The following is a 15,586-nucleotide window of genomic DNA, read 5'->3' as shown; positions in this document are numbered from 1 at the left end:
TCATTACTTTATTTACAGCCTGGCTAAAGCACTGTTTTCTGCCCTGGTCCAACTGACTGACTGAAGCAATGCCCCATGGCAGACGCTGTGATTGGGATTTTTTTCCAGTGTCAGCAGTCACAAAGCCTAGAAACTCAGCCTCCTTTTTTCCCCATTTCTTTAGGTTTAAAGAGAAAAACAGCTGATAATGAAATAACCTATTTTTTTTCAATGGCAGAAATAACCTATTCTTTTTTTCAATGGCAGAAAAACTATCCTGAGTATACTGAGAATACCTTAATCTACTTACAGCCATGCAAATTCAATCAAGTCAATTTCCCCAACAAATTCAGACAAAGACAGAACAATTTAAAGATTTGTAAAGCAAAGGCTTTGTCTTCCTTATCATCAGTTACAGGGCTTACCTGAATTAACTTCTGTAACAATAAAAGAATCCCTTACAAAAGAAACCCTCCCTTACACATCTGAACATTTGTTTCTTTATCTTGATTCAAGTGGCAGCCTCTGGATTTTGTTAAATTGTTGATACCACAGGTCCCCCTATTGCAGTTCTGCTCACCACATGAGCACCCCCACCATGATCAAGCCAAACTCTTACTTTGATAAGCTGAATGGATTCAGATTCTGAATTAGCCCCTATGAAGTGCTTGCCACAATACCAGGCATTTGCAAAGCTTTTCTTTAGAGCCTGTGCAATTTTTAAAACATTCTTCTTAAACTGTGGGCACCAGAGCCTGACTGTGATCATGGCAGTCAAGAACTTCTCTCCTCCTACTCAAGTTTCCTCCTATTTCCACAGCCAGGAACACACCTTGTCCTATCATCATAAAAGCCCCAACTCTTTTAGGTTGTACCTGACTTCTGGAGGAGAATCCTCTGTTTTGTAAGGTTTGTGTCTTGGAAGGCCGAACCAAATATGTTTGAGGGCAGTACCTGACATAAACTATTACCTGACTGCAGATGAAAATTCACCAAGGCTTGCAATTATTTCTGTGCATGACACTTCATGAGTGCTGAGGCATCATGACATGTCAGAACTGAAGATTAGCCATTTATCAAAGTAGAGACATATTATCTGCTTTTTAATAAAAACCACAGAATATGTATCAGATTAGTTTAAAAGGTGAACCTTGTGCATTATGCTGCAAATTGAGATGTGCATTTTACAAACTCCAAACTGTAGCATGCAGCTCTAACTGCAGCTGAGGCAAGAGTCAAATGTGATGTAACTTCTCATATTATCCTTTCTTCCAGTTTCACATACCAGTATTTGTTAATTCTATAAAAGATAAGGTTTTGCTGCCCAGGTGATGCAAGATGTGAAAACAATTAGGGATTATTCTCCGTCCCTACCTAGAAATCTCTCTGCTGCCATCTGAACTAGAAAGTGAGGTTGCCTGAATAAAGCAGGGAGCCTTTGAAGGGCAGCCAGGGAGCTCAGTGCCATTTAGGGAAGCATTGCTCCTAGCAGCAGGCAGCTCTCCCAGCCAGAGCCAGGCAAGCCCCAGAGCTAATTAACCCTTTCACACCAAAGGTACTTTGGAGGCAGCACAGCTCCAAGTGAACCCACGGTGAGGAGAAGGTTTTGAATAAATTGCTAAGGGGTTGACTTTTTTATGTTTTTAAAAAGAAACATTCAGACTTAGGAACAGCACTAATACAGGCCAGGACTGATGGAAGGGATCTCTTGGGACAGGCAGGCAGGGTCAGCTGGAGCAGGTTGTCCAGATCCTCTCCAGTTGGGCTGGAACTTGTGAATATCTCCACAGACAGAGATTCCAAAACTCCTCTGAGCAAGCTGTTCCAGTGTTGATGGTATTTTGCTGCACAGGATAAACATGGTACAGGCAGTTCTGATGCAGCCAGACCTCAACTGCCGGGATTCTGTCTGCAATGTCCCTGTCTTCTAAATACAGCAAATATAGATACAGATACATACCCCACTAAATTGAAAAGAATTCACTAGATCTATGAGTAATTCACCATAAAGACACAGATTTTACTCTTCCTCCTTAGAGGAGGAATTTCTTGGTAGATGTTAGCATCACACTTGGACAGGATATTTTTCCTCCTTATGCTTTATACAACACCTAATTAATGTTTTAATAGCAGAGTGTACTAATAAGCTTGCCACTAATTCACAAAAAATGCAACACTTTCACTGAATGTCTAAGGAATGTGGGCACCTGAGGGTTTAAAGTTTAGTCCTTGATCCCTGAAACCTGTGTGGACATGCCAAACTCCCTGTACTTGTGAGCCATCTCTACACAATCACTCTACTCTTGGCCAAATGTTTAATGAGTTGCTGTGTACAGGATTGGGATGTTCAACAAACATGTATTGGGATATCCTGGAATGTAAATAAATGAGAGATTTTGTTGTTCTAGAAAACCTGGCTGTAGGTATCCCTGAATTCACAGTACTGCAAATCAAAATGCTTTAGAAAATCAGGCTGATAATAGTGATACTGTGCACTGGGAGATGCTGCTTTATCTTGCTCCCTTATCTTCCAGAGAAGCCCTGCATCCATGGATTTCTTAACCAGTCAGGAATTCAGTACCCTATATTTGTATCTCATTGGGAAGGACCAAAAGTGAACTCTCTGACCAGGATAAGAACGGTTTCAGCCAACAAGAGATGGGTACAAATATTTTAGCAGTTATTGATGCTCTAAAATAAAAAGCCCTATCTTTTGATGAAGTTTAGGAAAATACTGAATTTTATTTATTCCTTCTAAAGAAACTAGGTAACTTGCTCTGCATTTTAAACCTCTTTGACAAAAATTCCTCCAAAGAGATAAAACAATCTGGATTTTAAAAATCATCTGAGATGTTCATCACTAAGGGCAATGAAAAGACTGTTTTAAATTACAGGAAAACAAACCTTTGAGTTTGTTGAATCTTCACTTTCTTGGTTATGACCTCTGAATGAGACTATATATCTTTATTTTCTGTAAATCAATATTAAACAGTTAAAAGCCACCCTTATGAAGATGCATTGAGCTGTTCAGAAGAAAAGGCTCTTCTCACCCTGGAAAGGTCTCCAAAATCTGATCCAGTTCCTGTCCACTCACCTAAGTTGCTGTAGGTAGCACTGCAGGTACTCAGATCAGGAGAATTTGGAGCTTCTTCTTTCTCCTCCTGGCCCGGGGCCCCGCGGGAGGCTGAGGCCGGGATGACGGAGGCGCTGCCCCCATTGTCCTGCTTCACAAACACCGCCCTGGGGACACGCGGGGACAGCTCCTCCAGGGCCGGCTCCTCGGGCACCTGACTGAAACAGACACAACAACGTCACCTGCACAGCCAGCCTGGGCACACCTGCGGGAACGGGGGTGGGCTGGGAAACAAGGAAGTTCTTGCACCCTCCTTTCCAAGAACAATGATCTACAGTTTTGATTTTCCTTAGTGAGAAGGAACAACTCGTGACTGAAATAGTAACATGTCAGTTACTATTATCATGATTATAACAATATATAGCATATAAGAGTTCATGCCTTTGATATAAAAGCTACAATAAAATGTTTTACAGCTTGACTGCCATCAACATCCATACTCATAAATATGCAGGCATGATTCTGGGTAAAGTGAGTGGGACTCAGGACAGCAGTAGAGTTTAGGGTGCTTTTTGCCAGTGCAAGCAATTGTGCCTCAAACAAATCTTAACAGGTACAGGAAGTAGGATTAAGTCCCAATAAATGCATAAAACTTCAATGATACATTTTCATATCCTGGTAGGATTTTGGGAACTGACACTCTGGGAAACAGGCCTCATTTAGGCCAGTAATCTCCTTCCCATATAAAATTCTCCACCATTAAAATCTATCTGCATTAGGCCAACTGCAGAAGGCACTGAAGACATTCCTCTGTGCCTGCTCTTAGCTATGAAGTTTTAATCACACTGTGATGACTTACAGCACAGAACTCTGAAAACTGTGCATTTATTTGGTTTCCATGGATATATTTATTGCAGTATAATTTAAAAATGATGCATTATATGCATGAAAAAAAGTCGAGATTTAATAAAACCCCACAATCATACTGAAAATATAACAGCAATTATCAATAATATGGCACAAAAACATGTCAGAGCAAAAATATTTCCATGCCTTTATGTTCTCTCACTTGCAGGAACAAATACTCATGACAGGCCAAATCTCAAGAGCATATGTGCTGCTTGCTAGCTCTCATTACTACAGCCTGATCAAATACAACAGGAAGAATTTGAACTACTTGTGACTTCCATTAGGGACAGGAGTAACACACTTCCATCAAAAAACAATCAGCACATCATGTATCTGTAGAGATACTTATTTTTTGTGATAAGCATTTCAAACTTCCACAAAGAGTTAACATAATAAATGATAGGTATTTGTCTATGGCAAAGCCAAACCCCTGAAAATCCTGGGACACAATCTCATAGCAATCCCCAGTAAAAGGTTCCCACATGCCAATGCTCTGCATGACAAGACCCAGGACAGTGCAGTGAGCACATGCTGTTTCTGCTCAGACTCATGAATTTTAACTGCAGGCTGACACAAACCAAACTCATTAGAACTTGTTAGTAAAAGAGAAAAAATGGCGTCAGTTCAAAAAGATGTAATCTTTAATCAGCGCACCAGTTTTTGTTCCATTTTAGTACCATGCATAGGAATGGTGTGAAGAACATTCCATGTGCCATAAATATATCCACATTAAAGAGTTAACCTCAGTAATTTCAGAGTAAAGCAGACATAAAATTAAAGCAGTAACAAGGCTCTCAGGATAATTGAACTGAAGGCTTGTAGTTGCTGTAAATAATGTACATACCTGCATTCCTCAACAGGAATGTTTTCTTTAAGAAGAAATAGGTTCTAATAGCTTCACATTCTGTCATTGCCACAAACCAGGAATTATCACATCTCAAAGTAACTTTTTAGTATCACTTGGTGAGGTAAGAACATACTCATTCTCCAAACCAGACACATGCATGCACATACACTAAACCTAAGCTCAGAAGCATTTTGCCAAAGTAAACCAACAGCTAGAAAGGAAGAAAGAAAAAAAATACCAACTCACCCACTGTACTCACTCACACAATTCCCCATTAAAGGAAATTCTTTCAGGGCCTTCTTGAGTCTTTTAATCATGTCTTGAAACTCTGGCGAGCCATTGATTCCACAGTGCTCTGGTGTGCTACAAGTTGTGCAAGCTGTGAGCAAGAGGGCTGAACTCTGCACAGAGTGATACACCTACTGCACCTTAGTGTTTACCTTCGGGGGCTGGGCCCTGCCGGCAGCCAGCACAGCAGCCCTGCCTCCTTAACTCCTGCCCTGCCTCCCTGCCGGGCCAGGGCTCGGCTGCATCACTGCTCTGGAATGGGCTATGGCCTCACTCATGCCCACTGCTCCGGGAAAAGCACAGCTCAGCTCTCATCGGGAGCTTCAGGAAGTGACACTAACCTATTGTTAAGAGTTAGAGAGTATCTCAAATCTGTATTCAGGGCCTCAAAAGAATACATTTTAAACCACAGCAATTAGAGGTCAGGTCATGAAATCCATGGGGAAATGCTTCCCAGTATCTTAACGCTGAGAACAGAGAGATCAAGCTTGTGTACACAGGGCAAATGTCAGCCCTTCAGTGGTGCTGGCAGGACACAGGAGGAGTAAAAGGGGAACCATCCTCACGCAGGGAGCTCCAAGAACCACATCCCCAGCTGCTTCATGAACTAAACAGTTAAAATGAGGTTTTTCGAGGAAAGAGGAGCAGCTAATAAACAGGCAGTTCTCTCAGATTAGAGCCATTAGAACCTGACTTTGTGTAACTTTCTATCTGCTTACTGGTAACAAGTCATACTTACAGCTATCTCCTTATTTGGGATATTTATAGATATTTTGCCAGGATGGATTCTTTGATGCCTTGCATAAGAGCACATATTTAGCATCCAGCACAGTGGGTGCAGCCTCCTCTGTCCAAGTTTTTTTCTCTCCCTTTTTTTATTTCAAAACCAAACTTCTAGAAATTAATTATCTTAGAGAACTCTGCTCCTCGGGCACAAGTGGCTGAAGCCAAATAACTATTCAGTTAGTGGAGGAAGCAGCCCTCTGCATGCAGAGAATGTGTCTGTTTTCCTAAGTAGCTGAGATTATGTGAAGCAAAAAAACTTGCCATAAAAATGACTGTCCTTCAGACAACACCCCACTGAATTCATGTACTTGTCATTCACGTGTGCACAGGCTCAAAACTGTCTTAAAAGTGTTATTTTTCTGCAGGGACAAATGCTTCTCTTTCCTTCAGGCTCTCCTCCTGCATGGTTTTTGGAGGATAGCCAGAAGATGATGTGGTCTAACTTGCCTCGGTCTTTTGGGAGCAGCAGGATGCAGAAAGCTGCCTGTGTAGGGTGCTAATTTTGGTGAGGACACTGGAATCACAGCTCTCGTGTGACCTGTGTTCTCCTCTATTCAGAGCACGCCTGCTCAATTAGGGAGATTAATAAACAGCAATGAATATGAGGGAGATAAAGTGGAACGCTCATAAGAAGTGATTGTGAGAGTGTATCCTGAATTAGGGTCAGATCCAGAGGTAAAGGTGAGGGAACACAGTTCTGTACAAGACAGCACATAAATCCCAGTGGCAGGAATTAGTGACAGAGAAAAGCAGATGTGGCCTTGGGGCCAGCACAGACTCTGATCTCCTCCCCGAGTGGACATCAGCACAGCAGCTGTCAATGGCAGCTGTACAGTTGGAGATGACAAGGAAGAGGACTTTGCTTTGCACACACAAAAACCCAACTGTGTAATTTGTAGCTATATTAGTTTCAAAGAGAACTATTTGAGATGCCCTCAGGCCTTGCACTTTTAAGCTAATAAAGCAAACATAAAGCCTCAACTGACTGAATAATGCTTGAGGAAAAATGCAGAGGTGAATGGCTGGAGGGAAGTCAGAGGCCACCTTACCCAGGAACTTCTCCCCAGAACACTGCCCACTCTATTCCTGCAGAGCACTGAGCAGAGACAGGCAGTGCCCAGGTCTCAGTCACAGGGCACTGTGGATACAGAAAACATTCCAGCGGCTCCTGCACTTCAGTCCCTCCTCACCATCACCAATAATCACTGAAGAGGAAAGTGAAACAAACTTCTCAAATGACAACCTGAAACTACTAAGCCATGAAGTTCATTCTTAATTCTGATTCTTGAGAAGCTGGCTTAGTCCTGAAGCTTGAGAATGGTTTTTTTTTAGATCTTGTATAATGCCATGTTTGCACGGATAAAGGGAGTACACTTGATAATCCAGTAAAGACATCCTGCTAAGCTCTTTAGTGTCACTGAAACTTAATGGTAATGACTTTCACAGATTAACTGTGCATTATAAAGAAGATATTTTTCTTTATCCATTTTAGGTTCTCAGTCCTTCCATTTTACAGACTGTATTAGAGGAGTTAAGAACAATAATACATGATTCTCCATTTCCTAATCTAAATTTATAAAATCATAAATGGTAAAGTCCCTTCTACTTGGATCTTTAAAGTCCTTGGTGTTTACAAGTTCTCACATAAAACGTTACCAAACTTACTGCTTAATGCACATGCAGAATTTCCAATTCTGTTAGAATTGGAAAATGTTCTAGAGAAAAACCTCACAAGTTTTTAACTGATGAAATGGTAGAAGAAAGCTAGTTAATACTTTTAAAAGCACAGCTAAGCACTGCTGAGTAAGGTAGATAAAGCTTCCTGACACCAAGATAAGGAAAGCCCTATCATGGATTTGACAAGAAGGAAGAGCTGATCCACCTTAAATTTTCAGGGAGAATTTCTCCCATTTCAGTAGACTTGCTCAAGCAAGGAATTTCTTTTCATCTATAACATCCTTGAAAACGCTCATCAATTTACTTGGGCTGTACCTAAAAGGTTCTGGGTTCACGTGAGAACCTCACCCTAAGAGTTATACCAGAAGCCCTCCAAACAGGGAAGGACTTTGTTTTAAACAGAGCCCTACTGTGATTTCACAGATTTTCTTATCTTCCCAAGCAGTTTCTGAAGCAGCTGTGGAATCTGCAGGACTGGATCAGACACAGTGTGAAAGTGGAATGTGGCAGTGGTGGTTATTCCTGCCTGTCTCTGGATGAAATCCTGATCTTAATGTATGACTACATTGTAGTAGAACAGTGATTCCCATTGTTTCCACTGAGTGATCTGTCACAACACTCATATTCCTCTATACAGAGATCAGATCTATCAGTTATAAGATCAAATCCCTTTGCAAAAATTAACACAATCTTAGAAATTAGATTGGTGATCACAAATTTAGCTATGAAGAAATGTTTCCTTAACTGAACCACAACAAAATCAAATACAGACCTCACTACCTGAAGGAAGTATTTCAGGAAAAACAGAGTTTTATCTTCACTTCATCCAAGACTGGCCCAAAGATCCCATAAAGGAAAGTTATGGCTGACTTGCAGCTGTGAAAGGAAACTCCTGAGTTTAGCCTGTATCTGAAATGGAGATGGCTGTGCCAGCTCAGATTAGTTCAGCTCTGATGTGCTTTATGAAGACAGCCAAGGCAGGAGCAGGACTGGGCTGCACTTTGCTTTGAGGAAATGTCTCAATCTAACAAGTTGCTGCTGGGTATGAGCAGTGATGTCTCAATGAAGGAGAGGAGAAGCCTTTACCTTGTGAAACTCCAGTAGGAACACTGATCATAAGATAACAAAGCCTTTGAAGGATCTTTTTATTCAGCCTGTGATGAGTGCATTGCAGCTGTGCTGTCCCACCTTCATCAATTACAGTGACTCAGGCCAGAAATACCAGGGTATCTTTTGGTCAGTTTTAGGTTTTGCACCTGAGAACAACTGCTGCTTCATGAACTAAAGGTGCTCTCATTCTAATTAATGAGAAAAATGACATGACTGCTGATTTTTAGCAAAAATTATCTATCTACAAATTTCAGTAAATTTAATATATCATTATTTGCCAGCTCCTTTTGAACCAGCATATGTGCATCCTGCCATCAAACAGAAACAACCACACTGACAAATCCAAACCAAGTTCCTCTGTATAACAGAGAGATCATTTTCAGCTTTCTGAAAAACTGATAGTTTTGCAAGTTCTGTTCAAAGGGAAAACTGACCTTTCTAGTGATAACTTGAAATACCTTCAGCTGTTTTGTAGTTGTGTTATCAATCTTTAGCAGCTCTGTAATCCATTGCAAAGTAAGGAAATACTGGATCTTCATTAAATTTGCTTTCGAGACCCCCCAGTAATCTGACATTTTTAAAGCTTATCTTATTTTCCAGGGCATCAGTTTGTTTTCTCAGAGAGCTTGCTGTTCTTGGCGTTCTGAGTTAGGGAAGTGTCCTGTTCACTGATGGCTATCTTCAGGTCATCCATTCTCCTCTAAGCCTCTGCAGGCTTAACTGAACATTCTAAACATCTTTTTCATGCACATATTTTAGCCTGAATTACAGCTAACCTTGTACTAATACCTGGAGGGTTAACACAAAACAAGCAAAGCTTCTCATGGGTTATGCCTCCTGCTTGAGCAAAAATAGCATTTAGAAATCCTGATTCTCACCCACCAGGATATTAAAAACGAAAGCCAAACCCCTCAACAACAATAAAACCCTTCATTATGTGGCATTATAAGGTTTCACTTGGTCTCATTAACAACATTAAAAAGTATTAAAAACCCTAAATAACTCAAGGCACCAAGAATAAAAGAACTGAAGCATAAAGCCACCCACTGTCCAGTGCTCCCACAACTCAGCACCTCAGTGTACTTTCTTTGAAATTTGTAGACACCGGGGAACAATACTGTCAGAAATTCCAATTCTAACATTTGGGAAATTCCAGTTTTCACTGGGGAAAATTCTGAGATATGATTTTGACCAACATCCCTGTGACTTGGAGAAAACTGAAGAGTAAACATGCTTTTTGGAATGAGTGAATGAGAGATCAGTGACTCACTGCCTCCAAGAGGAAGGGCCGAAGGAGAACAGGACACATCCCAACAGCACCATCGCCAGGGCAGTGCAAGGATCCCTGGCAGGCTGCTCCTCTCACCACCCAGAGGCAGCTGCTCCCTCCTGCCCATCCCCTGCACCTCAGCCAGCTGCTGTGGCTGAGCAGTGACTGCCAAGCTCCTTCTCTCCTGGATCTCTGCCCTGGCTCACCAGAGCACAGGACCTGGGCACTGAGAGCTGGGATGGCACTGGAACCAAAATCAACCTCACTTTCTCTAGCTTGCCCCAGAGACAGGAGAGAGAAACCAGGTTCCTGTAAAGGAACAAACTCCTGAAATTCTTTAACTTGCCCTCTAAAGGCAGCTACTTCTCACCAATTCATTTAGGGCAAATCTAGAGACTGCACTATTCTGGCACTTGTCTTGTATGGAGGAAGAAAACCAAGTGATTTTGCTTTAGGACAAGTAGCAGTCAGTTTATGGTAAGCTCTAACTAAGCTCACACAGAGATTTCTATTAGGTTAAAACTGTTTTTAGCTAAAAAACACTGCAGTTTTCTTGTACAGAATATGGAGAAAGAAAACTAAAAACCACTGTCATGATACATTTTCTGGGGCTCACACTTCAAAAAATTTTTTATTTCCTCCCATTAGGTTGTTGTTATAATGAAATAAATAATTCAAGTTTGAGGCTACTTTGGAATTGGTTTGTGTAATAACATTGGAAGACAAATTCTAACACATCCACAGCTGTGGTCCAGCACTCAGGGAATTCTACTCTGCCCACATGACTGACTGCAACTGATGTGACCAGTTCTTGCTGGATCTAATACTGTGCCAGGGGACAAAGCACAGTCACTACTAAAGGCCTTGCAATACAGACATAACACTATTTTGTAGGTACCCTAATTCTGTTACTACCTTTTTACAAGGTTTATTTTGAGAGCGCTGCAGTGATGCTGCAGTGTGGTTAATTAACATCTGTTGAATTCTTGGGCATGTGAGGTAAAGTTAGCACAACACCTTCCATGAGTCACAGGTCTTTTCATTTCTATTGTACTTCTCAATAGTTGCCTCCTATTTCTGCTGAGAAATTCTCAAGTTTCCCATAACACAGAAACACTTTCTTAAAGCAGAAATTCAAGAGAATGGATCTGATCCAATGGAACATGACTATTGTGACACATGAGTGAGCCTGCAAGACAAACTCTAAATATCAGGTACTGCTTCTAGTAAATGTTTTACATCTTTTCTGGTATCTAATATAGCAGAAAGATTTTAAAATACTCTCTAAGTCACCTAAAATAAATATACTTTGAAAAAATGGCGTTAATGTAATAAAACTCCTTAGTGTCTCCCTTTTCAGCAGCATATACAGGACAGCTCACAACAGAGTAAGTGACTAAAACAGCTGAGTGGTACCTGGGGATCTTCTTGGGAGCCTGAGGTGGTGAGGAATGGCTGGCTGTGATTTGTTCCAAGCTCTCTGGAGGCTTTTCCTGTGTTTCCCCCTTGTCCTTGGCCAGTGCCTCTGCGATGGCAGAGTCCAGCCCAGGCTGGGTTGGGAGCTCAGCCCGGGGCTCGGTCTGTGCGGGGTCACACCTGTACATGAACACGATCGAGGGCTTCTCGCTCGACTCCGACTTGGCCTCGCTGAACCACTGGTGCCGCTGCACTGGGGGCGGGGGGAGCATGTGGATCACAGTTCCATCCAGACCCACCAGCTTCCCCTTCTCCCTGTCCTTCTCCCTCTCCTCCTCATCGTCAGCTTTCCTGCGGCGGAAGAAGCTCTTGAACGATATCCAGCGCTTGGGTTTGGCATCGGGGCGCCGGCCCTCCGAGTGCAGGATGGACTCGGCTTCTGTGGACCTGGTGGGGCTGTTAGGTTTGGCCCAGTTGCTGAAATGCCTCTGCAGCAAGTTACTGGCATGGTAGGGAGAGGAGGTGGAGCGTGGAGGGGGGAATGGCGGGGCCTGCTCTGCCTGGGGACTGGTGGCACTCGGGGTGGCTCGCGCTGCCTTTGGAGAGGGAGCGGCAGCTGGCTGTGACAGCGGATCCTTCTGCATTTTAATGGCAGTGCTTTCCATCTTGGAGGACTCCACTTCAGGCTGTGATGTAAACAGAGATTTAGGTCGTACCAGGGTGTTTTTACTAGCATCTCCCTCAGGGGGTAAGGAATACAGTTCTTCTACGCTGCAGGACTTGGGAGCAGACTGAGGTGTCTCTGGAGGAGACTGTGGAGGCTGGATAGAAGCCACAATCTGTGAGAGCACCGTGCTCGCGTTCTCTCTGCCACCGCCGCTGCCGACAGAACCCTCCGGGGTCACGTCAGCCTTTGCTGCAGGCTCTTGCATTGCCTTTTGAACTCTGGAGGGGGAGCTGTGGTCAGCACTGTGACTTCTCTGTGGGGATATCTGGCTTTTACCGAGGCAGCTGTTGAACTCTTGGACCTTCTGAGCCACAGAGCCCAGCCTGCACTCAGAGCTACTGGCTGCCCCCTTTGCTTGGGGCAACTCAGTGGATTTGCTGCCTATGGCTTCGGTGGCTTTACTTTCAGTTTCTATTTCTTCATAGGTATGGCTTATCACACTTGTAGTTTTATCTTTGACAGACAGCTCCCCAGTGGTCCCTAGAAAACTTTTATAGATTGCCAAGTTATCATATGCATTTGGATTGATTACAATGGGAACTTTAATAGCATTTTTGGAACTCCTAGCGTAAGTGGGCTCATCATGAATGATAATAGGGAAAGGTGGCATGCCAGCATTGTTGTAACTGTTGAATTTTATTTCAGACAAATTGGGAGACTTAACTGGGATGGTTTTCGAAGAAACGTTTGTAGCTGTAGGTGAAGTAGGAGCTGACTTGTGGCTTGTCTTCCTGGGAGGAACGGAAGGTCCTGAGCTGTTTCCAATCAGTTCCACCTTAGGTATCTTCTGTCTTGGACTAGTGCTGGAAGTCCACACTTCCTGGTATCTGATTGCGCTGGATTTTTTCAGATTGGCGTGTACACGTACAGGTGATGCTGCAGAGGATGCAATAGGTGTGGCTGGGGTTACTGGTGAACTTGGGTTAGATGATGCCTTTTTGGTTTCTGAGGTTTCAGTCTGGTTCTCTTTACATTCACTGGTCATGGCAGCTGATACATCCACTACGGTGTATGGCTTGCACACTGGCTGTTCCATGTTCACCACCCTGTAAGGTTTAGCTTGCTCCTCCACAGGCACCAAATTAATAGTCACGGCTTGACCAGCAACATCTGAAGAACTTTTATTCTCCTGCATATCAGTCTGCACAGCAATTTTGCCATCCTTCTCCTCCAGGCGAAGTGCAAGGACCGCCTTGTGAGTTTCCTGACTTTTCAGAGCATTTCTGGGTGCTTTTGGCACGTCCTTCACTTGTTGATTGTCACAAAGACTTTCATATTCTGGTTCAATCACTTTGAGGTCCTGAGGAGTGCTAGGAGATAACCCTCCATTACAGAGCTTCTGGGAAGAACTGCTGGTTGTCCCAGAACGAGACTCTTCTGTCAAAGAAGAATCAGGAGATGTAGAATCAGAAGATACCATGCTCTGCATGCTCTCTTGCCCATAAAGAATCACAGTCTCTTCCCCATAACCATTTAAAATTTCATCATAACTGTCGTCATAATCCACGGCACAGATCCGCTGCAGAGACTTGTTCCGAAGGGGCACAGTATTCCATTTTTTGTCAACACAGAACGGAACAGGAGACAGGGTGTTAGCTCTGAAATTAGCAAAGCGAGGCTGGCCCCTCATGCGGATTTCCATTGCTAACAACTCTTCATCACTTTCATCCCAGCTCTCGTGCTCTTCCTGCATGCTGCCAAAAAACGTGTCATCCTCACTCTCATCTCCACTAGACAACTCTGGGTAACAGAAACGTCCACCTTCATTACTTATGACTTCAGTGCTTCCACTCAGAATAACATGCTTACTCTGTGAGTCCTTCATTCCACCCACCATGCAGCTCGGAGGGATCTTCCTTTCTAAGGATCTTTTGTAACAATTGTTTATCCTTCCCAAGAAGCTTTCTCTCGCGTTTGTTTCATTCCCAGCGAGCTGAGGTGTGGTATCCAAACCCGCAATCTCCTTCAGAACTTCTGTCAGCCCATTATTATTGTTATTGGGTACCTTCCCCACGCCCTCGCTGCTGCCATAAGGCCTGTGAACATGGCTGTAACCTTCGATCTCCTCCTCATTGTTATTGTTCAGTGGTTTTTTGCTGAGCACCACCTTGTTGCGGTTCCAGCCCGCGGGCAGGGGTTTGTTCTCGCACTGCTCCAGCGTGACCAGCTCCCCGCAGAGCCCGTCTGCCACCATCATGGTGGGTTTCACTGCTATCGTCGGCTTCTTGGCCACGGGCGGGCGGAAGCTGCCGCTGCCCCTCCCCGGGCGCTGGCTGCTGCTCTGGCTCGCATTGGCTTTCAGGTTGGCATGGGAGAGCGGCTTCTTCTCTGACACCGGGGGTAACTGGTGCAAGCTCTTGGGCTTGAAGCAGTTCTTACATTCACCGGGTTTCCAGACGTGCTCAGTGAAAGTGTTGCAAGCAGACATTTTCCCAGAGCCCTGTGCCTGAAGCCCTGCTGCTCAGTGCATGGCAGGAGTCTCCTCCATGGGCTCTGCTCCGCTCACCCAGCACCGACACTTCCCGGAGCAGTGATCATGCTGCAAGAACACCAAACACAGAGAGGATGAGAATGGGGGAAAATCTGCTTGATCATTATATTTTTCACACTAGGGATAATGTGGAAGGGGCAAGTAGCCTTTTGCTGATGTCTTCATTTACAAAACTATATAACTGAAATGCAAAATCAAATTGCAACTATAATTCTTCTCATACATAAAGAATTAAAACTTTGGCAGCTAAGTCCTATGTTACTTAAAGCAGAGAGAGGGAAAAATGGCAATGACTGAGAATTTAGAGTAATTCTCTTGACTAGTTCAGGACCATTGACCTTTAATTTTGTCCAATAAAACAAATGCAGGAAGAGGATATAAACCCAAAGATTACCACACATTACGCTTTCACCGTAACTACTCAAACATGAGAGAGAAGAGCAAGAGTATGTTTACTCTCCTAAATGCAATTGAGATAATTTGTTCTAGTTTTGAATGTGAACAAGCTCAGCTTAAGTGAGAAAATGTGTTCAAGCAATCCCAAACTCTGCCATTTTAGCACTTTTTTCATCAGAGTCAAATGATAACTGGAGAGGTATTTTGGCTGAACAGATAGGCCGCTCTGATGTCCTGGAAAAGTCAGATAACAATACAGTGGAAATCTTTCTAGAAAGTCAGTGTTTTTTCTCCTTCTGCTTACCACAATGGCAATAAACCATTCTGATATCCTCAAAACAAAGCTAAGGATTTTTAGTCCCTGATTTGTTTCACATGTAGCTTTCCTACCTAACCCCTCCAGAAATAACAACTGAAGAAGAACTGAAAATCTCTTTCAAAGTGAATCTTTTTATTTCCTGGAACAATCAGCCTTAAGTAAAAATCAAACACGAATCTGCTGTGCTTTATAGTCACCAGAGTATCCAGGATTTGAGAGTTTCATGAATTAATGCCTGAAGATTTTAAGCCTTCTGAGCCAAATCCGCAAGTCTGTTCTCTTCGTCACTGTTGCATAA

The 15,586-nt window shown here is 43.2% G+C and overlaps 1 protein-coding gene across 5 annotated transcripts in view; it reads right to left on the bottom strand.

Moving 5' to 3' along the window:
• The window catches only part of PEAK1 (pseudopodium enriched atypical kinase 1), a 110,152-nt gene that overhangs the window by 21,230 nt on the left and 73,336 nt on the right, over window positions 1-15,586 (bottom strand). For 4 of the 5 annotated variants that reach the window (XM_030955676.1, XM_030955677.1, XM_030955675.1 and 1 more), the window contains 3 exons: window positions 11,356-14,621; window positions 5,055-5,171; window positions 3,074-3,270 (listed from right to left, as the gene is read on the bottom strand). In XM_030955676.1, the coding sequence (XP_030811536.1) occupies window positions 3,074-3,270; window positions 5,055-5,171; window positions 11,356-14,510 (3,469 nt within the window). In that variant the 5' untranslated portion in view covers window positions 14,511-14,621. The remainder of the gene's footprint in view (window positions 1-3,073; window positions 3,271-5,054; window positions 5,172-11,355; window positions 14,622-15,586) is intronic. The other variant, XM_030955679.1, reaches the window with a different exon arrangement.

The sequence above is a fragment of the Camarhynchus parvulus genome, chromosome 10 (genome assembly GCF_901933205.1).
Source record: "Camarhynchus parvulus chromosome 10, STF_HiC, whole genome shotgun sequence".
Taxonomy (NCBI): Eukaryota; Metazoa; Chordata; class Aves; order Passeriformes; family Thraupidae; genus Camarhynchus; species Camarhynchus parvulus.
Note: the sequence above shows the minus strand (reverse complement) of the source record. Positions and strands in the feature narration are given on the sequence as shown.